Raw genomic sequence first — 20,773 nt, 5'->3', positions numbered from 1 at the left:
ATATCAGACGATCCTCTGATTCAAAAGACCCAAATCAGAATGGAAAACGGCATTGAACCGACTTGCAGGGAGAGCAAGAGCGGACCAACATTGACATATACCCCTCGCTCCAGACTTTCCAGGTCGGGTAAACGCCATAAAATCCATCATGCAAAGCGTCAAGGGTCTGAAATGTGAGAGGCTCTGGCTAGTGTGAAGAACTGAATTATCCTGCAGATATCTTGGTGGTTGTGATGTCGGCGGTTAGAGTGTCAGCTCACCGGCGGGGTGATTGGCTGAGTGCCTGGAGTGACTGTTGTCGCAGCGCTTCGACACAAAGATAATTGGCTTGGCGATGTCGGTGAGATGCGAAGATCTGGTGTCCTATTGGTCTCGTTCTCGCGTGGTCTTGAAGAGAATGGAGAATTGAAAGCAGTTCGACTACTCAGAAAGGCTATCCCGGTCAGCTGTGTGCTGATTGTCGTGATTGGTTAGCTGCCTTGTAAATGATCGCTGAAGAACCATTCAGGTGATAGAAATACACTCAGTTGCTAGTCATCATGATGGCTGTGCAAGCCCAGGGAGGGTGGCAGAACTAGAAGCTTCAGTGTCGATTACAATCCGGGGTGCTTAGCTGGTGAATCTGCACCCCAAGCGTCATCAAGTTCACATTGCCTATTGCTTCTGCAGAAACAAGCAAGGTTTGAATTGACGCCGTCCAGATACACGCATGCTCACAGGTCTATCAAATATATTTACAAGTCATGATAATGTACATACTAATGGTCGCCCTCGGCCGAATCATGCACTGTATGTGTGAGTGCCTCGGCCATTGCGATTGCCCCCTCCATATTCCCCTTGTTATACAGAAACAAGCCCTGCAGAGCAGCCGCACTTGTACTTCTCGACCGATCGGCTTTGAAGCCTTTCTCGTCTTCTATGAGGCCTAACTCCTGTAGCCGGTCGAGGAATGCTTGCCTATAAGATCCGGTTGTGTCGAGGTCACCATAGAACCTATCCCATAAACAGCGGACTTGGTAGCGAGTGACTTCGCCTAGACGGACGGTCATGTCAACCCGACCGGGCCGAACCAAGGCTTCATCGAGTCGCTCGACATGATTTGTTGTGAGGAAAATAATACGCTCCTCAGCACTCGCAACACCATCCAAGGCATTTAGCAGGCCTGAAAAGGTCACATTGGCGCCCCGGTACCCGTCCGTATCAGTTTGACGCCGATTCGAGAAAGCAGCATCCACATCCTCCAATAGGACGAGGGTCCGGTTCGGCACAATAGTGAGCAGGTGATTCAATCGATCGTCAGTCAGCCCCCGCTCACTCAGATTCAAGATGGCAATGTCATAGTCCAACTCTCCCGCTAATGCCTGGATGAACGAGCTCTTTCCCGTACCAGGTGGCCCATAGAGCAGATAGCCGCGTCTGTAGGGTATTCCCCGGTCATGGTACCACTTTGCGCTAGAAACAAAGTCCTTCACATCTTCCACAATCCGCTCCTTGACACCTTCGTCAAGAATCACCGAGTCCAATGGGCGCTTTCTCCGCGGTTGTCCGAATAGTCTCCATTCCGTGCCCCAACTGTTATAGATAGACGTTTTGCCTTCGTGTGACTTGGCTGCATATGCATGAGCCTCTTTGAACAGATCTTCGAAAATGTGCCGATGTGAGTAGAGTGTTGTCAATGTGATCGTCTCCCATGGCCGCCCCGTCTGTAAATCTTGCGACTTGGACTCCCGCATCCGATTGACGAAAATGAACGCATTCTTGTAACGTAAAACGTGCCTTCCCGGTCCAGGAACCAGTGCAAAGTGAGTATGTATAGCGCCATTCGCATGTTCGACCTTTTGCGTCTGTATCGACAGGTGGCGCATTCCCGGTGTCAGTTTCTGGAGGATAGTTTCCATGAAGCCAGACCTGCTGGCTGCGGAGCGAGCGGCGTTAAGTTGGGATTGTTGATAGAGAGTCATCCAGTGGAGAAACCATGGATAAGAATCGTCCTTGATACTGATTTCGACATCCACGAGCATACGACGCCGAAGCAGGGCGGCACCATGTCGAACGCCTTTCTGAGCTAAGCTCAATCCTGCTCCAAGACCAGCGAGACCGAATCCCTGCACTCATGACCTGCTCGTCAGTTTTCCGTGATCTCTTTTATCGCATTCACAATCCCAAGGCTGTAGATCTTACCGCTGTGAAGAAAGGGTTACTGGAGAGCTGAGAGAAAAGGCCGCCATCGCCGGGTTGCTGAACCGCCGCCTGGATCGCATCATTCCTCTGTTGCAGAATTAGGTTACCAGGCGAGGACAACCCGGCAGTATCCGGAGCTCCATTTCTCTCCATCCCAGTCTACGGAGATGAGCGTGATGATCGCGAACCGGATACTTTTTGTGGCGGCGCATCTCAAAAACGTCCATGGCGTCTGATATCGGAGCTACGACGGGCCGAGATAAGCCCGGTACGCCGGGCTTGTCTTGTTTGGTTTGGAGACAAGTTACCTGTGAAGACCTATCTATGGATAGGTCCTGTTGTTTGGCTCTTTACTTTTGGGAGATCTGCGTAGCATTACCTCAGACATGCCTACGCACCCCCGCTTAGGGGGAAAGATTATACTGCTCAGCCTCCACCGGTGACTTATTCACACGCAACTAATCCTTTGAAAATGATGAGCTCCGCGAGCCTCGCCAAGGAGCGCGTCGGCTCGGAGATAGCGGGATTAGTGGCTTACATGCAAGTCTTTGCTTCAGGTTGATGGCAGTCAAAGTCGCCGCCTAAAGCCGACAGCGCAGCTCGTACTCATCCTCCGTGTAATAGTAGGCTTAAAGCTGGATTCGTCTCTTTCTGATTCATTTCTGATTCGTTTGTTGTCCCTGTGACCATCTGCCTGCTGAGCTGTTCCCAGGTTGGGTTGCATAGATAAAGAGAAATCAAGTGCCCGGCATTGCGCATAAGTAGGCTTGCTAGCAAATGCGCTCATTCTTGCGACGCTTATTTGGCTTTCGCCAGCATCAAAGCCACAATCCCTCAACACCCTCAATTAAGCGAAATATGAGTTCATCCACCGCGGCAATTCTCTATGCTATCACTATCACCACGCCTGCCGCTTCACCTTTGCCAGATGATGCGCAGAAAAAAAGCCATCACCTTCAAGGCGGATTCACGAACCCATGGGAGTAAGACTAGTTGTCAGAAAACATGGTGTAAGCGGTGCTTAAGTACTGACCATCCTGCATAGTTCATGGAAACCGATCAAAGCAACCATTGCCTATGATATCCTTTCGTGAGTGGTCTCGGAACAGTTCTATTATCGACCAGATCTGACCATTTCTTCTCGCATGTAAAGTCGCCAGGTAACTGGGAAAGCCAACCGGCCTGACACTACGCCTCCGACTGTTCCAGTCCGTAAACCAGAATTTCTGCCCAGCCGGGAGACGTCGAAGCTGAGGACGACATGGCTGGGCCATGCCTGCTACTATGTCGAGTTTCCCGACGGGCTGCGAGTGTTGTTTGATCCTGTCTTTGAGGACCGTTGCTCGCCTTTCTCCTGGCTTGGACCGAAACGGTACACGGAGGTGCCGTGCCAGATCAAAGACATCCCTTTCATCGACGCAGTTGTTATTTCCCACAACCATTACGACCATCTGTCACACCCGACAGTGAAAGAGATCGCCAAACTGCATCCGAATTGCCATTTCTTTGCGCCTCTGGGTAACAAAGAGTGGTTTTCAAGGTCGGGAATTAAGAATATGACTGAGATGGACTGGTGGGAAGAGCGGGATGTCGTCCTTTCGCCTTCAAAGTCAGACACTACGGTTGAAGAAGCAACAGGCGATCTCGCATCGAAGCCTGCGGATATCAAAGCGCGTATCGGCTGCCTACCATGCCAGCATACCAGTGCCAGAGGGCTCCTTGATCGAGAGAAAACATTGTGGTCGTCATGGTACGTCGAATCTGGAGGTCGCAAGGTTTACTTCGCTGGGTATGTCACGGGTCCCTAGTACACCTCTTCATCTAATTCAAGCTAACTGGACATTGTGCTCAGAGATACTGGATACCGTGCGGTACCTGAACTTCCGGATGGCGTGGACGATCACGCCCCCGAGTATGATTACCCTTCGTGCCCCGCGTTCAAGCAGGTCGGCGAATTCAGAGGACCTTTTGACCTAGGTCTGATCCCCATCGGAGCGTACGCGCCACGATTTATCATGAGTCCGATGCATGCAGACCCTCATGATGCTGTGGAAATATTCAGAGATACAAAGTGTAGACGAGCAACCGCCATGCATTGGGGCACGTGGGTGCTTACTGAGGAGGACGTCCTCGAACCTGCGAGGAAATTAAAGGAGGCATTGAAGAAGCATTCAATTCCTGAAGAGGGAGTGTTCGATGTTTGTGACATTGGCGAAAGCAGGGAGTATTGATCGACTGACAGGAACCATCTTTGGACATATAGTCTTTATAAAGTTGCTGGACTGATGCATGATGTAATTTGGAGTCCTGTGGATATGATATTGGACATTATCAGACACTGTCACATAATTTAATGTATTTAGTCATGTGAGATTCTTGGGCACTTGAAGATGGAAACCTGATTCTTAGAAACTTGCTGTATCCTGCAGGATGGTCATCAATCTTGCTGCAGGGAGTAGCGGTGTCGTCGAATCTGACCTATATATGCAATTACCGCTAAATCCTACTTGAACTATGCATTCTCAAATGCAAGTTAAAAATGTTATATCAATGCTAGCTTATAGACATTTGATCCTTTCCTACACAGAAAAATATCATTGATAAGCTACAATATGATATAAAGATGAGTGAATCTATAACTTAACCTATTTCTGGTTGATGTACTGTGATTGATCTCCTTCTCCTTCTCTATTCAATGGTAAGCTCCGAGGAACACAAAGGTAATAGTGAATAGAAATGTATATTGATCCTCATACAGAATGATTACTTCACTGCGCCTGATGCGTGAGGATATTCCTAGGGACTATAAAACACCCCAGCACACAACTTCATCTGGGATCACTTAACAGCTCAACACATTCGAAGCATACTCTGCATCTTCGCACATCATCTTTCCCAGTCATAAAGCATACCTATACCTCGTTCTCATCATGCCAATCTACATCCCTCTAACTCCTCCCAGGCTCCAACCCGAGTTCAACCACAACTACAACTACGGCTACAACACAATGCAGTGGAGAAGCCCGGGACAGACACCACGAGTCGCTGCTTACGACACCGAGGACGAGGAAGAAGTTGTTTACGATCTTGATGAACACGCCATGGCCTGCCTACCACATCACCTGCAGCAGGTAATGCGAGAGCTTCACATGGAGCGCCTGGAACGTCTGCAGCGCGAGAACCCTTACTTCAAATTCCGCAGCCCAGTGCCTTACAATCGCAACAGATATGCTTCTGCATGGCTCGATAGCGTGGCCTCGCAACTCGCGGAGAGGCGGTTAGCGCACAGAGCAGGATATCACCAAATTGGAGAGACACCAAATGTACTTTCTCAACAGATGGGCTGCGGTGAAAGCCAAAGACGAGCTACGGCAGAACCTCAACATACACTCGGCGATACAGTCAACCAGGCACAAATCGCGTCCAGAACTCCGGAATCAGGCCTCACCTATCATCAGGAGGAGATCATTGCAGATGCAGGTGTCGAAACGGAGCGCAACTCATCTCCGATCCAAGAGTACTTCGCGGAGCGGGATGATAAGAGTCGAACTCACATCAGATATGCGACTTGGTACGGAGGTCAGCCCTTGGGAGAAAGGTCGGGCAGTCCCGAGTTTCGCAGGAGACGGTCACCAGTCATCTTGGAAATGCGAAGTCGACTTCAGAAGAAGATTGGCAGGATGAGCAGATTCTTCAAGAGATATTCCGTTGCCTGATCAGATTGCCGCACACATTCGATACCCACGACTGTGCTGAGCTATCTTTTTTGCATACTAGTCAGTATTAGAAACATGGCAATAATGATACCCGGTGTTGTTGATATCGGAGAAATTGGCCGAAACTCGGTGCTTAGGTCGTTATTTGGCGGGGCGTTGATAATCATGTTATAGGCATATTGACTATGTCTCCCGGGAATCCTAGAGATTTGGAGGATCAGTGTTCTAATTGGCATTGTTTCAGAGATTGTCACCTAGAAAATAATCCAGTCTTCTGTTCAATTCTACAAGATCAATCGATGATTTGGTTGATAGCTCAGGGGAAACTGCTGACGAACTAAGCCCAAAGTAGATTAGGGGGCGGTGAGCTTCAATCCCACTTCGCGGTGCGCTGGAAATTTATGGTCGTGCGGGCACAACTCCACGTCTTCAAGCTCAGCAGGCCCATCGTTCGGCTGTTTTTAAACCGTGTTTGGGACAGTGATATTTGTCGCTCTATTGAACTCCATTACTTGAAGCGTCTCGCCGAAGTAGCCCGAAAACACCGCTAAGATGCAGGCCCCAGTGGTGGTGATGAGTATGTTATTCTATCCCGTCTACCCTCACGCTCCTTTCAGACCGCTAAGCGTGCATTTTAGACACCAATGCTGGTGACAGGCAGGTCGGCCGTAAAGCACAGCTTTCAAATATTACCGCTGCGAAGACGTACGTGTGACATTCGACCCGATATACCCACTCCGATGCTAATAAGGACCCTATGTAGCGTTGCGGACATTATCCGGTCATGTCTTGGACCCAAGGCCATGTTAAAGATGCTCCTGGATCCCATGGGAGGTATCGTTCTGACGAACGATGGACATGCTATTCTGAGAGAGATCGAGGTGTCGCATCCCGCAGCCAAGAGCATGATTGAGCTCAGTCGCACTCAGGACGAGGAAGTGGGAGACGGAACAACAACCGTCATCATCCTAGGTATTCTCTATTGTCAGTCATTCACTTGAAATTGTGACTGACATTCTTCAGCTGGTGAAATGCTTGCCCAGGCCCTTCCTCAGCTCGAACGCAACATCCACCCCGTCGTTATCATTCAGGCTTTTAAGCGTGCTCTTGCCGACGCTCTTGCTATCGTGGAGGAAGTCTCGCTACCCGTGGATATTGACGATGATAAGGCGATGTACACGTTGATCCAGTCGTCCATCGGGACCAAGTTCGTCTCCCGGTGGTCGGAACTGATGTGCAACCTTGCGTTGAAGGCGGTTCGGACTGTTTCTTTCGATGCTGGTGGTGGAAAGCGGGAAGTCGACATCAAACGTTATGCTCGTATTGAGAAGATTCCTGGTGGACAGATTGAAGACAGCGAGGTTATTGACGGTGTGATGATCAACAAGGACATTACACACCCTAAGATGCGGAGAAGGATAGAGAATCCTCGAATCATCCTGCTCGATTGCCCACTGGAATACAAGAAGGGAGAGTCTCAGACAAACATTGAGATCAGCAAGGAGGATGACTGGAACCGCATTCTTCAGATTGAGGAAGAACAAGTGAAGCACATGTGTGATGCTATCCTGGCCCTGAAGCCTGATGTTGTTTTCACCGAAAAGGGTGTTTCAGGTAAGGCTGTCACTACCGCCCTACTACGACTGATGTCCCGACTGACTGACAGTTCTGCTCAGATCTTGCCCAGCACTTCCTGATGAAGGCGAATGTAACAGCGATTCGCCGTGTAAGAAAGACCGATAACAACCGTATTGCGAGAGCCACCGGTGCCACAATTGTCAACCGTGTCGATGACCTGCAGGAGTCCGACGTGGGAACGAGATGCGGGCTTTTCGAGATCGAAAAGATTGGTGACGAATACTTCACGTTCCTTCGGAAATGCCAAGACCCCAAGGCCTGCACGATCTTGCTGCGTGGTCCCTCCAAGGACATCTTGAACGAGATCGAACGAAACCTGCAGGATGCTATGTCCGTTGCCAGAAACGTCATCTTCCACCCGCGGCTGTGCCCTGGCGGTGGTGCGATCGAGATGGCGGTGTCGGTCAAATTGAGTCAACTCGCAAAGTCCATCGAAGGCGTTCAACAATGGCCCTACAAGGCTGTGGCGGATGCTATGGAGGTTATTCCCCGGACATTAGCACAGAACGCCGGTGCCAGCCCCATCCGTGTCCTCACACGCTTGAGAGCTAAGCATGTCGAGGGTCAGCACACCTGGGGTCTGGATGGTGACTCGGGTAACCTCGTCGATATGAAGGAGTATGGCGTCTGGGAACCCGAAGCGGTCAAACTCCAGAGCATCAAGACGGCAGTTGAGGTACGCCCTAGAAAAGTCCCCATTTGAAAGTGTATCAAACTAACGCTCCATAGTCTGCCTGCCTTCTGCTCCGCGTTGACGACATCTGCAGTGGTAAGTCTGCACAGCAGGCAGGTGGTGCTCACATGCCCGGTGGAGATGATTAGGAAACCCGATTCTTCGAATAAAAATGCGTACATAATGCTACACGATTTAACTCTGAAACTGTACGAATATCCTTCTAGACTAAAATTACATGGGTATCTTCATAGTGCGCACCACCTGGTATGGATCGTTTCTCGGCGAAGGTTGGTCAATCCAGCTAGCCTCGTAGGCTTAATCCTCATGAATGATCACTCCTGGTGTTTCAATAGACTGATCAGCCCCATCCACGAGCATCGCCTGATCCTCCTTGTCGCCTTGACCATTCTCCGTACGCCTTAATGCCTGTTCAACCGCCATCCTATTAGGCCCTTTGTTGGCGACCGCAGCATCCTGGTCTTTGTTATTGTTATAATTGTTGTTGTTGCTCTTCTTCTTCGCAGCATTCCTCTTCTCTCTTCTCCTCCGATTCTTCTCCGTTTTCTCCTCATCCTTCCGCCTAGCTTCTTCTCTCTTTTGTTCCCAAGCTTTATCCTCCTTCTCTTTCTCGACCTCACTCTGCATCAAGCGCAGACGCTCGTATTCCCTCCTGCGACTCGCCTTGTAGACGTGGAATTCCCCGGAGCCCGCACCCGCCGAAGAACCTTGGACATTTGCAACAATCTCTGGCGGGGGAGCAAGTGAATCTGCGGTTCGTTGCTTCGACGGTTCGGGGATTTTTATTTCTTTATTGGGGTCGCGGAAGAGATGCTCGATTTGCGTTGCTTGCTCGCTGAGCGGGGTGACTGCGCGACGTTTGACGGGTCTCTTGCTGCGCGGATCTGCGCTTGTAGGGATGGACTCGGGGCCTGGCTCTGACATGGCTGAATGGTAAACTGCGATAGGATCCAAGCAAGGGTGTGGTTTTGGTGGTGATGAGCTGGAGGTCGTCGTGTAGGCTAGTCCGGTCGATTTCTGACGTAAGGTGTCGGTGTTGGAACTTTTGCGCGAAAAATGACGTTCAGGTTCTGGAAGCAAAACTCAATTGTTCGCAGAGACAGCCAAGGAATATCTTTGTATTTCAAAGTGATCGAGACCAGGCGACTATCTAAGTTGAGGAAGAAGTCGTCAATCGACTTGCAGATAAATTCTGGGCGGTGAAATGGATACATACCTTTTTGATGTCTATCAGCCTTCAGATCCTCTGTACCTCTGGACTCCGTAGATTGCTCCAACTTTCAGATGCCCCTCTTTAGACTCGGTGGGTAGCTGTAAAATATGGATCTGCTGGAGATGACTAAAGGTGGAATGTTCCTGTCCAAACAATTTGATGTAGCCATCAACGGCCAGAGCACAACCTCCTTGAGTAAATGGTCCTAGTGATAAAAAAGTAGATGCATGTATTCGCAGAAACCTGAGAGGCCAACTAGCCGCATGTGATAGCCTCAGGTATCTATTATTGTTGATTGTTTCCCCCATCTCAAAGAACACTGTTTCTTCTGTTTGCTCTGTACACCTTCACCATTTATTCTTACTGCTTTCTGTTTTGACCTTTACTAATTCTTTGGCGTCTTCGAGTTTTCACACCCTATGAAGCTCTTATTCTTAGCTTAGACATTGACATTTGCTGATTCCCCCGCACATCGAGTCCCTCCTTATCTTCATGATCTCTCACTCTCAATACAATGTCTTCTAGGACAATGTCTACTGAAGCCCCCAATCCGGGCAATAGGAGGGTCAGCAGCACTATTAACGTCATATTTCCTGTTAAAGGACTTCTTGAACTTACAAAGGCCTCCTAGCTCGACCTTAACGACCTATGTCGTCTTAAATCAAAGCCCTCCCTGTTGGGTATCGTTAATGTGAGTGACCAAGGTGGAACTGTAGAATGTCCAGAAAACTGACGCAGCCATGAGTAGAGAACACACCACGATGTATTTCAAACCGATTTTACGTTATTTCTTCAGATATTGTTGGCTGACAAAAGGGTCTCCCCTTCTCAGATCGATAGCCACCAGCCTCTGGGTGATGTTTTGATAGTCTCGTACTCTTCAGTGCCTGAAAAAGAGCTGCTCGAGTTTCTAGAGACTGGCGTCGTATGTTACTTGTCGAGCTCAGCATAGCTCAAAGCTAATCTCTTGAAGCCACCCAAAGGCTATGTCTATGTCAACTTTTCGGAGCCTTCGCAAGGAAACTCTCTTCTGCATGAGGATGATCTTGAACTTATTGATCGAGCATTAGGCACTGGCGAGATTGTCAAAAGAGACCTGGATGATACTCTTAGCGGTACAGTCATTGGCGCCGCCGTGACCTGTACGCTTCAGCCCATTGCATATCGAAAGACAGACCCCATGACAGGGGAGGAGGGGCCGCTGCAGTTTGCCGAAAAAGCCATCAAACGTGGCAATCGTCCAGGATCCATAGAAGAGGAATCGACTCCGCCTCTGCTCCATAATGTCCTACTGTCAGAGCTTCAAAATTACGAGGAGTTCACTGAGGGTGACTACATAGTTTACGAACAAAAGTTGGGGGTTGTACGTGAGGTTGAGCGCGATGCAGTCGTCCTTCTTCAAAACCAGAAAGTTGTGTCACCCCTGGATCCCTTTTCTTTGGAAATTCCTATGACTGTCGGTACCGACAACGTTGTATCATGGCCAAGCAACCAGGATGCCATAAGGTCATATCCTCTGTCCAACGGCGAGTACCTGTGGACCGTGGAATCAGAGTTTGTCTTTCCTGGGCAATATACCCTGACATCCCCGAAGAACTTGGATCGAGGAGACTGGTCTTTGGAAATGGGCTCAAAGTCACAGCCAGAAGGTCATGTCCTAGCGACTCCTGCCATGAATATTCATGTGGAGTGGCTCTGCCCCAATGTCTATGGTGCAGGACCACCATATGGCGGGAATAACGGTGAGATTATCCGAGCAACAATGCTGCAAGGGACCGCCATGAAGTGCGACTTCGGCAAGCTACCCACCGAGGGTTTCAGCGAAAAGACAGTCAGGTCGGACACGTGGGTTGAGGTGGACCCCGGCGATAGGGTTCGCTTTCGCAACCCAGCTGATGCAACGAAGTACAATTACAAGCAGATACCAACCGACCAGTCCTTTGGTTATGACATAAATCTCTTCCGCGTGTTATCCACCCGAACTGAGGTGAAGGTCCAGTGGCAGGATTTGAGCGTCACGACCGAGGCCGCTACCTCTTTGCACAAGTTCAATGGTGGTGGTGATGATGAAGTCTGGCCTGGAAATCTTGTTGTCTTGAGCGAAAGTCTCGAGACTATCCGCACGTCTTGTTGCCGCAGTGAGTCCCATCGTGCTCGAAAGGTTGGCATAGTACAGGCTGTGGACAGCGGAGAAAGAGTAGCATCCGTTCGCTGGTACAAAGATCCAGACATCGAGCTGCTCCATAAGGGGAACATGCTGAAACCGGGTTCCAGATTGGGTGAACTGGGTGATATTGTTACTCAAGTTTCCGTCTATGAGTTAAGCTTGTTTCCGGGTTTAGGAAAAGCATTGGATGATCTAGTGCTCCTGGTTCCAGAAAAGGTCCATCGGTCGGTCTTTCCACCAACACCTCGCGATCCGCCCGCAGTCACTGGGCCTTCCCTGTACAGCTTTCTCTTTCCGATGAACTTCTTCGAGATGTCGATGTATCTTGAATCCATGAAGCTGGCACTCTTCAAGTCGGAAGCGTTCAAAAATGGAATCACGATCGATTCTTCCCCTCTGCCTGCCCGCTATGTTGTTCATCACGATGAGTACAACGGACAGTCCCCGTGTGACTTTCTTGGTAGGATCGTCTCAGTGGACATCGAGGGCAACATTACCGTTCGACAAGTCGGTCGCAACAGCTGTCGTGATATTTGCGTCCCCTTGGACAGAATACTCATGGTGATTGATGACGATTACGATGTGCCCCCTTTGCCCCTTCCCCCGCTTGACATGTTCGGCTTACCGGGCTTCTCGCCCTGGATGTCAAATCCCTTCATGTTCGATCGAACATATGAATATGAAGGTGGCGAGCGACTTGATGACGACAGCAACGATGAGGAATGGTTGACAGAAGATGACTTCGAGGCGGATAACGATTCCGATGATGAGGATGGCTTTGATGACGGCTCGCGCCATGTGATTGGCGTGGAAGAATCTGCGGCACCGAAAGTAGCTGAGATCAATATCACTGCTGAAATGGTTGAGGGCCAGGAAGAAAAGTTGGAGGCATCCAAAGCAGGTGATCAGTCCAATGCATCTATCGCACAGTCATTGCCTTCACCATCCACGTGTCCTCCAGGCTTCTTGGTTCTGGAGAGTGATCCTCCCTCTGACCACCATTTCATATCAGCATCCACGCGCGGAAAATCGGGGCTACGGATGAGTCGTATACGGAAGGAATATGAGATTCTCGAGACATCGCTGCCTCCTGGTATCTTTGTTCGGAGCTGGGAATCTAGAATAGATCTCCTACGAGTTTTGATCATTGGTCCTCAGGGAACGCCATACGAGTATGCTCCGTTTGTGATTGATTTCCAATTCCCTGAAGATTACCCCAACAAGCCCCCCGCTTCCTTCTTCCACTCCTGGACCAATGGGCAGGGTAGGGTCAATCCCAACTTGTACGAAGACGGTCGAATCTGTCTTAGCATATTGGGTACCTGGCCAACAAAGAGCCCGGAGGAAAGCTGGTCGCCCATTAAGTCCACTGCCTTGCAGATCCTGGTCTCCATCATGGGCCTTGTGCTGGTCAAGAACCCATTCTACAGTAAGTATATCCTCGGATCTCTAGACGTTCTAAATCACTCAAATATCTCACAGACGAGGCCGGCTATGACGTCCTTGCTGTGGACGACAACCGTCGCGTTGAGTCCTCACAATACACAGAAAAGGCATTCTTGACGACACGAAACTTTATCAAGCATGCACTTCATCATCCAGTCGCTGGCTTAGAAGACGTTTTGACTTGGAACTATTTGAAATCGGGGCAGAAAGACGATGCATCTAGTCGCCCCTATTTACTACGCCGGGCTATTGACTCGGCCGTCAGAATGATTGACCATCACAATAACACCTCTGCTACCGACAAGCTTGACGAGGAGAACGCAGCAGCTCCATTTGTTTCCCGTCTTAGCCTTGGAGCCGTAGTAATGCTGAGGAAGCACGTCACCGACCTGGAGAATATTGAATCGACAATCACTGCCAACGATTCTTCCTAAGAAACACGGCTCTGCTTCACTCTCGGGGCCGCATTGACATTCAACGTCCTTTCGGGCCTATCAAGCAAGCCCTGGGCACTAAATAGTCCGTAGCCAGACTGCTATGCTCTTGATTTCGACTAACACATTGGCGGCCTCAGCTAATGGAGATATGTCGACAAGGAGAACAATTTCATGTCTTATTGTTCGGAGTACATAGACCAAAGTATTGCAAGAACTATTTGTGTAGAATGAAATTAAATGAAAGAAACACAGAACAAAGGGAGCAGCTGTCTCATCGATCAGTAGATCATCTACCCATTAAAGAGTAAGGCAATGTAGACAACCATTTATTGACTACATACCTCCCAAAAATGCATAGGCGAAATTCATCGAGGTCTCAGAAAATCAAACTACTGTTCTATGTTACAATCATTTAAAGAGCACCATTAATTGGATGACAGGGCGTTGTGTTGTGGAAGTATACACTGCGGTCTTGGTCTTTGGCGTGTTCCGTTCGTCTTCATCTTCTCTCCCTCTTCTCCGTCATCCTGTGTCTATCCTCTTCTGCTCCACGGTCCTTCTCGCTCCCGTTCCATCGGTGCTGCTGGCAGTATCTCCAATCTTCGGGAGAAATCGCGATAACGGCTGTTTGTTTTTCATCGAAGAAGTAATCCTCTAATTTCTGTCGTGTACCTACTCATCGCTCGCGGGCCGCGTCGTCGTCTGCTGCCCATAAAATATGGGAACTTATCGCTTGGGTAAGCTTTTTCTCCGTCTATAAACTGCTTCGTGATTATTTCTTCATCAATTGCGAGTCCTCAAGAATGGTTCTATCCTTTTCAAATGCTGTCAACAATTGCCTGTATTTCTGCCATGATTCGAATGCTCGTGGCGGACAAACGTCAACCGTACACAAGAGAGCTGCAAGCGTGGATAATCATCGTGCTTCTCTTCATCAATCTTGCATCCATCCGTTCTTTTTATCTAGCACTTATGTGTCTGTCTTACCACTTGTTCATCAATCCCAGTTCCGAGTTTTTATCACCTTCGGAAATCAAACAAATCCACTAACATCAACCAGAGGCCGCCTCAACTGGCCGAGCGGGCTGCCAGAACAAAGAATGCAAAGAGGAGAAGATCAAAATCGGTAAAGGCGAGCTCCGTCTCGGCACCTGGGTCGACACCGAAAAACTCCAGAGCTTCTTCTGGAGACACTGGTAAGTTACTCCCTACCTCTCAGACCTGAAATATCACTGACACGCAACCAGGGGATGCGTCACGCCTAAGATTATCGCCAACCTCAACGAAGCAGTTGAGGAAGCGAGCGGTGACTCGAAGGATCTGGACGCCATTGACGGCTTCGAGGAACTTCCTTCTGGGTATCAGGAGAAGGTCCGTAAGGCTCTGGAGCAGGGACATGTTGACGATGAGGATTGGAAGGGGGTAGGTTTTTGCTTCCACTCTATACATCTTATGATGATACTGACACAGGCTTAGGATCCCGAGATGAACAGGCCTGGAATGATGGGCTTCCGCAAGCGTGCCCCGAAGAAGAAGAAGACTGACGAGGAAGAGGTATCGACTCCTTGAAAGCCCATTCTACGCGTATCGCTAAGACTATCACAGGCGGAATCTGCATCCGAGAAGGAGGGAAAGACCCCCAAGTCAAAGAAAAGGGGCCGTGCTCAGACTAAGGACGAGCCCGAGGAGAAAGCTACCGCACCCAAGGCCAAAAGAGTCAAGAAGGGCAGCCGCGCCAAACAAGAGAGCGACGCCGAGGATGACGTTGACGAGCAACAGGAATCTGACGAGGAGGAGGTCCAGCCCAAGCCAACTGTTACCAGAAGAGGCCGTGTTTCCAAGGCTGCCGCTGAGGAGAAAGCGCCCAAGGCGTCTGAGAAGCCGGCTGCGAAGCGTCAGAAGAAGTCAGTGGTTGATGACGGTGAGGAGGCTGAGCCCGTTGAGGAGAAACCCAAGCGTGGTCGCAGAAAGAAGTCGACTTAGGGCGGAGCTGATGCTGTTCGAGCATTTCACGCTTAGCGGATTGTTGCACGACGACTTGTGTGATATCGCAGCATTATTAGGAAGTACTGTAGTGGGCCTATCTGGTGTTTACTATGTAGCATTTCTTTATGAAAAGGATTGTAGTGCAGGGCTAGCTACCTAGCCATCTATGTATTAATATTAACCGCATGTTGCTTTACGCTCCCACTTCATTCAGTACGAAATATCCAGACCTTCAAGGATTTTACCTTACAACCTTTAGCACTCTAGAGGAACAGCGCAAAATGAGGCGGCCGAATCTCTCAATTCCTAGATAAGGATCATTCTCTCATCATATCAACAAGCTGCTAAATGCGTCAAGAGATTAGACGCATATATAACCTAGCGGATTCACATTCTCCCATCAATCTGAACAACAGAGGCGCATGCAAGAGCGGAGTGCTTCTAGGAGAAGCTTTCAAGGAGTGACATCTGAATACAGAAAGCAAGCCACACGGTACGCCAGCGAGATTAAAAGGTGGTAAACCAATGGTTGCTTAAACCACAAACCGGCCCACCTCGGTAGAAGCAAAGAGTGAGTATCAGATAAGAGGAAACGATATGTTCAGTCTGGTTGCAAGGCAGGCAATCTGAATGAGCTACTTGCTGTTCGATGCATTGGAACACGGTTCCATTCGATCCATCGTGGCCATGTGTCCTTGGACAATTTGAGCGCTCGATCACTGCGGGCTATACCGATAAGATTGTCAGTTGACAAGTGAGAAGTGCACAGAGCAGGAGAACTTACTCGAGTCCCTCCAGATCATCCATGTGGTTACACATCGCAACAAACAAATCAAAGTAGAATTTATGACCCATTTCCATGTCAAATTGCATGGTTCCGCTGCTCTTGAAGATATGACGGGCGCGAATGATCATCGCTAAGTAATGAGCGCGCAGTCGAGACTCAGAGTCTGGCGTGTTGTCATAGGCATACCGGGCGGATCGCAGGATCACGTCGATAGGTATACCCCTCTGGAGTCCTTGCTTGCGAAGAGCAAGGCTTTTGAGCGCCTCCAAGCCGTATCGCTCAGCCGCACAGTACACAGCAGTGTCCCGGAGGACTACACCGTTGATGGCAGAAAGAAAGATTGTTGCTGCGCTTGATTCGCGACTGTTGATACTAGAGGTGTCCTGGTAACCTTCGAGTGTGAATGAGCTTTGGCTCTTGTCATGCACGAGGCGAGGGGTATAGTCGCCCTTGTACAGGAACTCGAGGACACAAGACAGGATTTCTGGCTCTCTGGCAGTATGTCAGTAAGCTGAAAAGAAGGCAAAAGGGAATCTTGACTCTCACTCGTCGGGCAAGCCTAGAACCTTGTCCACATTATCACCTACAAACTGGTCCTTTAGCACAGGCTGGAAGAAAGGGGACCGGGATAGGACATCCTCATGAGCTACGAAGCATCGCTGACCCCTGCCCACAATCAATGTAACTATAGGACTTGCGAGAGGACTGCCTTTCTATAGTCAGTATCAGGTTTCGAGCATGCAATTATATTTCCGGATAGAGGTTGACTCAATCACAAGGCTTATATAGCTGAAAGATGGCAAGGCGAAAGCGCGAAAGGCCACTTACGCTTTTGTGGATTGGCTCTTTGGGCTCTCTTTCCCCTGCTTCTTCACCTTCGAATGACCCTTGTACATCCTCCTGAATGACTTGAAGGACTTTTCCACTCGATCCCGCGAAACGAATGAACGTTTGGAAGTCATGGTGTTATCATTATCGTCCAACAACTTCAGCAGAAAAGACACCAGAGACAACCAGGTGAGAACGCAAACGAGCGACAGAAGGAACCAGCACAATGGAAAAGACTGGACGAACTTGTCGATAAAAAGAAGCGACGCTGCCGAATCATGCAGGCTGCATGTGGGGAGTCCTGGAAGCTGTTCCAAGAAGTGTATCTTCTCGTGGCTGTGGGTCTTCATTGAGAAGACCATACTAGAAGAACACTGTCTTGAGACAAGCTTGGCATACGAGAATCCGGTTCAGATCCACGTAGCACGATAGCCGACTCTGGGGAGCGTGAGGAAAGAGAAAGAGAGGAGAACAGGAAATGAACTTCAAGTGGAAGCGCCGAGTGACCGGCGACGAGATCATGTGATGGGATTAACAGCTGACAAGGATGCCTATCAGAATTAAGACCAATAATAGGCAGACAAGCTCGTAATCATCCGTCCAGTTTTCTCTATTGAACATGACTCAGATAGTAGCCTTGAATGACTCAAAGAATCTTGAGTGTGGTCTTCTGTGAAGGCACACAGCACTCTGAATACTTGCCTTTGCCCTAGATACTATCTTTGTCGAGGCTTTGCAATAGCTTTGAGACCTGGCAGTCTGTAGATCTGACACTACGTGTTTCTCCTAGGCCAGAATCCCGCGTAGATCTACAGTGTATAGTGCCTTGCCCTGAGAGAAGGATCGATATCGCCTTATGATGGTCATGACATGACGGAAGATGCAGTTCTACCAATATGACTCCAAGGCGCTTTCTGCACAAACGACATTAAACACTCATACACTAGAGATATTTTCCAGATGTAAGTGAGCATAACCTAATGTATTATATCTCAATGGAAACTGGATTATATCAAGGATCTTCAACTTGATGAAATCGGGCCCGTGGCTGGATACCTTAGGTACCTATACCCCACGATTAGCTGAGGGCCAATCGTGTGGGGAGATGATGGAATATGTGGCTGTTATCCACAATTTGGGCTACTGTGGCTGTGTAGACCGCAGGAGCTGAGTGGCTGAGGAGCATGCTTTCACATGATTGACCATGGATGCCTTGGGCATGATATCATCGTGTGCAGGCAATTTGACAGTGAGATCAAGTTCCTGAACAGGCTTGTAGTTACAAGGAAAACTAATGTTTGGGCCTCCTGTCTACTAGCAACTCAAAAGCATCCATCTGAGAACTTTACATTTCAATGAATTTTGATCGCTGTGGCGATTATCTCAGGGTTACTGTATATTTCTCCCTTTGTGCACTTTGCCAGGGATACCTTGCTTTCAAAAGTTCAGAGGACAACGCAATGTCTCGGTGACCTCTCCCTTCGACCAGCCATCTTTACCCTTTCAAGAGCGTTTGGTGGATATTTTTTCCCCCTCTTCTTTATACAATTCGATTCCCAAGAGGATTATTATTGGAATAACATCTAACATTAACCTACCGAGATGCAGCGCTTTAGTTCTCTACAGAACTGGAGGCGCCCGTCGCAGGCTGACAAGCCACATGATCCAGTCCTGACGACCGAAGACGAGCAATTTCTACAGTCCGTTACTGCTCAACCTACAGAGGCAGAGGCTACATTGTCGTTGAACGGTGATGAGAATGTCCGCCCGCCTGTCGATGCCTCAAGCACAGAGGCATACAATATCCCCCTACCAATTTCCCCAGTTGAGGAGTTCAAGGAGCTTGGCGAGGAGGAGCGAAAAGCGAGCAATGCCGGAGTTGTTCGTACAGATTCGAAGCTTTCCCATGTTGAGAGCACTTCACCTTCAGACAAGAAGAAGGGAATATGGTCCTGGTTGCGTAGGAGGGGCACAAGCTGGAAGAAGAAGGTACGGCACTATTTCTGCGAACTTAGTTGTTTCGTAGTCTTGCAAGATGCGTACTTACATCGTGACTCCGTTTTAGGACAAAGAACCGACAGCACCAGCAGAGCCCAATGCCTCGCAATCCCTTCAATCCTCCGACCCTGCAAACAGCGAAGCGAAACAAGAGACGGATGAGATGACGGAGATCCTGGAGCGCCTCAACTTAGCTGCAGATAACAACCGCGTCTTCTCGATCAGCGACGAGACACAAGAGCTCCTGCGCAAGTTCACACTCATCTTCAAGGACCTCATAAATGGCGTACCCACCGCTTACCACGACTTGGAGATGCTCCTTAGCAATGGCAATAAGCAGCTACAGCAGACATATTCGCAGCTTCCAGGCTTTCTTCAGAAACTGATTGAGAAACTGCCAGAGAGGTGGACCGAGACATTGGCACCGGAAGTTCTCGCAGCGGCTAGCGAGAGGGCCAGCCGAAGCGGCCTCAATGTTGAGAATGTAGGCAAGGCGGCTGCAGCTGCTAATAAGATGGGCATCAAGGTGCCAAGTTTGAAGGAGCTGGTTGGTAAGCCTGCCGCTATTGTGGGCATGCTGCGGTCCATTATGGCATTTTTGAGAGCGCGATTCCCAGCAGTCCTGGGAATGAATGTGCTCTGGTCTTTGGCTTTGTTTAGTAAGTATCTTCTACTAGAAATTAGCTCTGGCATACTAACGGCGAATGTTTCACACAGTCCTCCTATTCGTCCTCTGGTACTGTCATAAACGTGGCCGTGAAGTACGCCTAGAGAACGAGCGTCTGGTGACAGAGGAGGAAATCTCCAGATTGAACGAGGACTCCACCGATGGAAGGATACGTCCTACAGAGACGCTCGTCACGACAGCGGCTCCCGGAGCATCGGTCGCTGAAATCCGCGAAGGCGTCAAAGAAGCACAGCAAGCAGGAGAATCAGCCACTGCTACCGCTGAGAGAGGACAGGACGAGAGCACCCCTACTTCTGCTCTGAAGCCAACAAGGTCAAAATCAATCTTATCTATGTGGCCAAGGTCCCAGACGAAACCGATCCCCAAAGTTGAACCTTATCCAGGGACGTGAGCCGAACAGTATCCTCCCGGAACCTGCCACCCCTGCCTCTCATCGTTCATTTTCCGGCTTTCTTTTTGATACCACTTTTTGGCAACGTGTTACTTTCGGGATTGGGATTATCAATTGAGTATTGAGTCACGCAATAATGGTAATGCTGCAATAAAGATCAGACGTTGAAATTGGCCACTTGTTCTGTACTAGCGACAAACTAGGACGTTCCATCGAACATCACGAGCCATGGTAGTGGAGCGGACGGGTTGTAAAACGACGGCTTTGACCCGAGTGGCAATCACCCCTCTCTATCTAGCTTGTCGAAATCGGTCCTCGTTCCCTCCTCTGTTGCCTGGAAGACACTGTACTCATAACCGGACAATATTTCTGCATCGAGACGATGTCCTCAGACTGAGATCATACTGACATATCTGAAGCCCAAGAGATAAAGTTTGCTCTAACGTTGTGGCCGGGCCCAGATTTACCCAGTACTGCCATGTGTATGCTAATTATGCCATTTCTGGCTTTGGACATAGAGTCATGGACATGATGCGGCAGAAATAGAAAATTGGCTACTGCGGGGTGCAGCAGACCCATTGGCCAATTAGAGGACGTGGATTG

The 20,773-nt window shown here is 49.3% G+C and overlaps 9 protein-coding genes across 9 annotated transcripts; 6 read left to right on the top strand and 3 right to left on the bottom strand.

Moving 5' to 3' along the window:
• Positions 1-758: 758 nt before the first annotated feature.
• NFIA_064320 (bifunctional AAA family ATPase chaperone/translocase BCS1) lies at positions 759-2,334 on the bottom strand (the record flags this gene model as incomplete). The annotated part of the gene is made up of 2 exons (XM_001263164.1): positions 759-2,105; positions 2,182-2,334. The coding sequence occupies 2 exons, from the start codon at positions 2,332-2,334 to the stop codon at positions 759-761; spliced, it is 1,500 nt and encodes a 499-aa protein (XP_001263165.1).
• Positions 2,335-3,039: 705 nt separating this feature from the next.
• Positions 3,040-4,412, top strand: NFIA_064310 (putative Zn-dependent hydrolase/oxidoreductase family protein; the record flags this gene model as incomplete). The annotated part of the gene is made up of 4 exons (XM_001263163.1): positions 3,040-3,164; positions 3,227-3,271; positions 3,335-3,970; positions 4,034-4,412. The coding sequence occupies 4 exons, from the start codon at positions 3,040-3,042 to the stop codon at positions 4,410-4,412; spliced, it is 1,185 nt and encodes a 394-aa protein (XP_001263164.1).
• Positions 4,413-5,111: 699 nt separating this feature from the next.
• Positions 5,112-5,897, top strand: NFIA_064300 (uncharacterized protein; the record flags this gene model as incomplete). The annotated part of the gene is made up of 1 exon (XM_001263162.1): positions 5,112-5,897. One exon carries the CDS (start codon positions 5,112-5,114, stop codon positions 5,895-5,897), a length of 786 nt encoding a protein of 261 aa, XP_001263163.1.
• Positions 5,898-6,449: 552 nt separating this feature from the next.
• Positions 6,450-8,357, top strand: NFIA_064290 (chaperonin-containing T-complex subunit CCT3; the record flags this gene model as incomplete). Its single annotated transcript, XM_001263161.1, has 6 exons — positions 6,450-6,474; positions 6,536-6,602; positions 6,661-6,869; positions 6,921-7,511; positions 7,574-8,211; positions 8,265-8,357. The coding sequence occupies 6 exons, from the start codon at positions 6,450-6,452 to the stop codon at positions 8,355-8,357; spliced, it is 1,623 nt and encodes a 540-aa protein (XP_001263162.1).
• Positions 8,358-8,526: 169 nt separating this feature from the next.
• Positions 8,527-9,153, bottom strand: NFIA_064280 (PRKRIP1 family protein; the record flags this gene model as incomplete). The annotated part of the gene is made up of 1 exon (XM_001263160.1): positions 8,527-9,153. One exon carries the CDS (start codon positions 9,151-9,153, stop codon positions 8,527-8,529), a length of 627 nt encoding a protein of 208 aa, XP_001263161.1.
• A 1,029-nt stretch (positions 9,154-10,182) lies between these two features.
• NFIA_064270 (ubiquitin-conjugating enzyme E2) lies at positions 10,183-13,489 on the top strand (the record flags this gene model as incomplete). Its single annotated transcript, XM_001263159.1, has 4 exons — positions 10,183-10,205; positions 10,259-10,367; positions 10,416-13,038; positions 13,092-13,489. The coding sequence occupies 4 exons, from the start codon at positions 10,183-10,185 to the stop codon at positions 13,487-13,489; spliced, it is 3,153 nt and encodes a 1,050-aa protein (XP_001263160.1).
• Positions 13,490-14,344: 855 nt separating this feature from the next.
• Positions 14,345-15,475, top strand: NFIA_064260 (uncharacterized protein; the record flags this gene model as incomplete). The annotated part of the gene is made up of 5 exons (XM_001263158.1): positions 14,345-14,444; positions 14,553-14,688; positions 14,740-14,914; positions 14,969-15,046; positions 15,098-15,475. 5 exons carry the CDS (start codon positions 14,345-14,347, stop codon positions 15,473-15,475), a joined length of 867 nt encoding a protein of 288 aa, XP_001263159.1.
• Positions 15,476-16,258: 783 nt separating this feature from the next.
• On the bottom strand, positions 16,259-17,227 carry NFIA_064250 (BTB/POZ domain-containing protein; the record flags this gene model as incomplete). The annotated part of the gene is made up of 3 exons (XM_001263157.1): positions 16,259-16,757; positions 16,812-16,958; positions 17,094-17,227. The coding sequence occupies 3 exons, from the start codon at positions 17,225-17,227 to the stop codon at positions 16,259-16,261; spliced, it is 780 nt and encodes a 259-aa protein (XP_001263158.1).
• A 1,468-nt stretch (positions 17,228-18,695) lies between these two features.
• NFIA_064240 (uncharacterized protein) lies at positions 18,696-20,170 on the top strand (the record flags this gene model as incomplete). Its single annotated transcript, XM_001263156.1, has 3 exons — positions 18,696-19,082; positions 19,159-19,750; positions 19,809-20,170. 3 exons carry the CDS (start codon positions 18,696-18,698, stop codon positions 20,168-20,170), a joined length of 1,341 nt encoding a protein of 446 aa, XP_001263157.1.
• Between the last annotated feature and the right edge of the window lie 603 nt (positions 20,171-20,773).

This window comes from Aspergillus fischeri, genomic scaffold (assembly GCF_000149645.3).
Source record: "Aspergillus fischeri NRRL 181 1099437636252 genomic scaffold, whole genome shotgun sequence".
Lineage (NCBI taxonomy): Eukaryota > Fungi > Ascomycota > Eurotiomycetes > Eurotiales > Aspergillaceae > Aspergillus > Aspergillus fischeri.
Note: the sequence above shows the minus strand (reverse complement) of the source record. Positions and strands in the feature narration are given on the sequence as shown.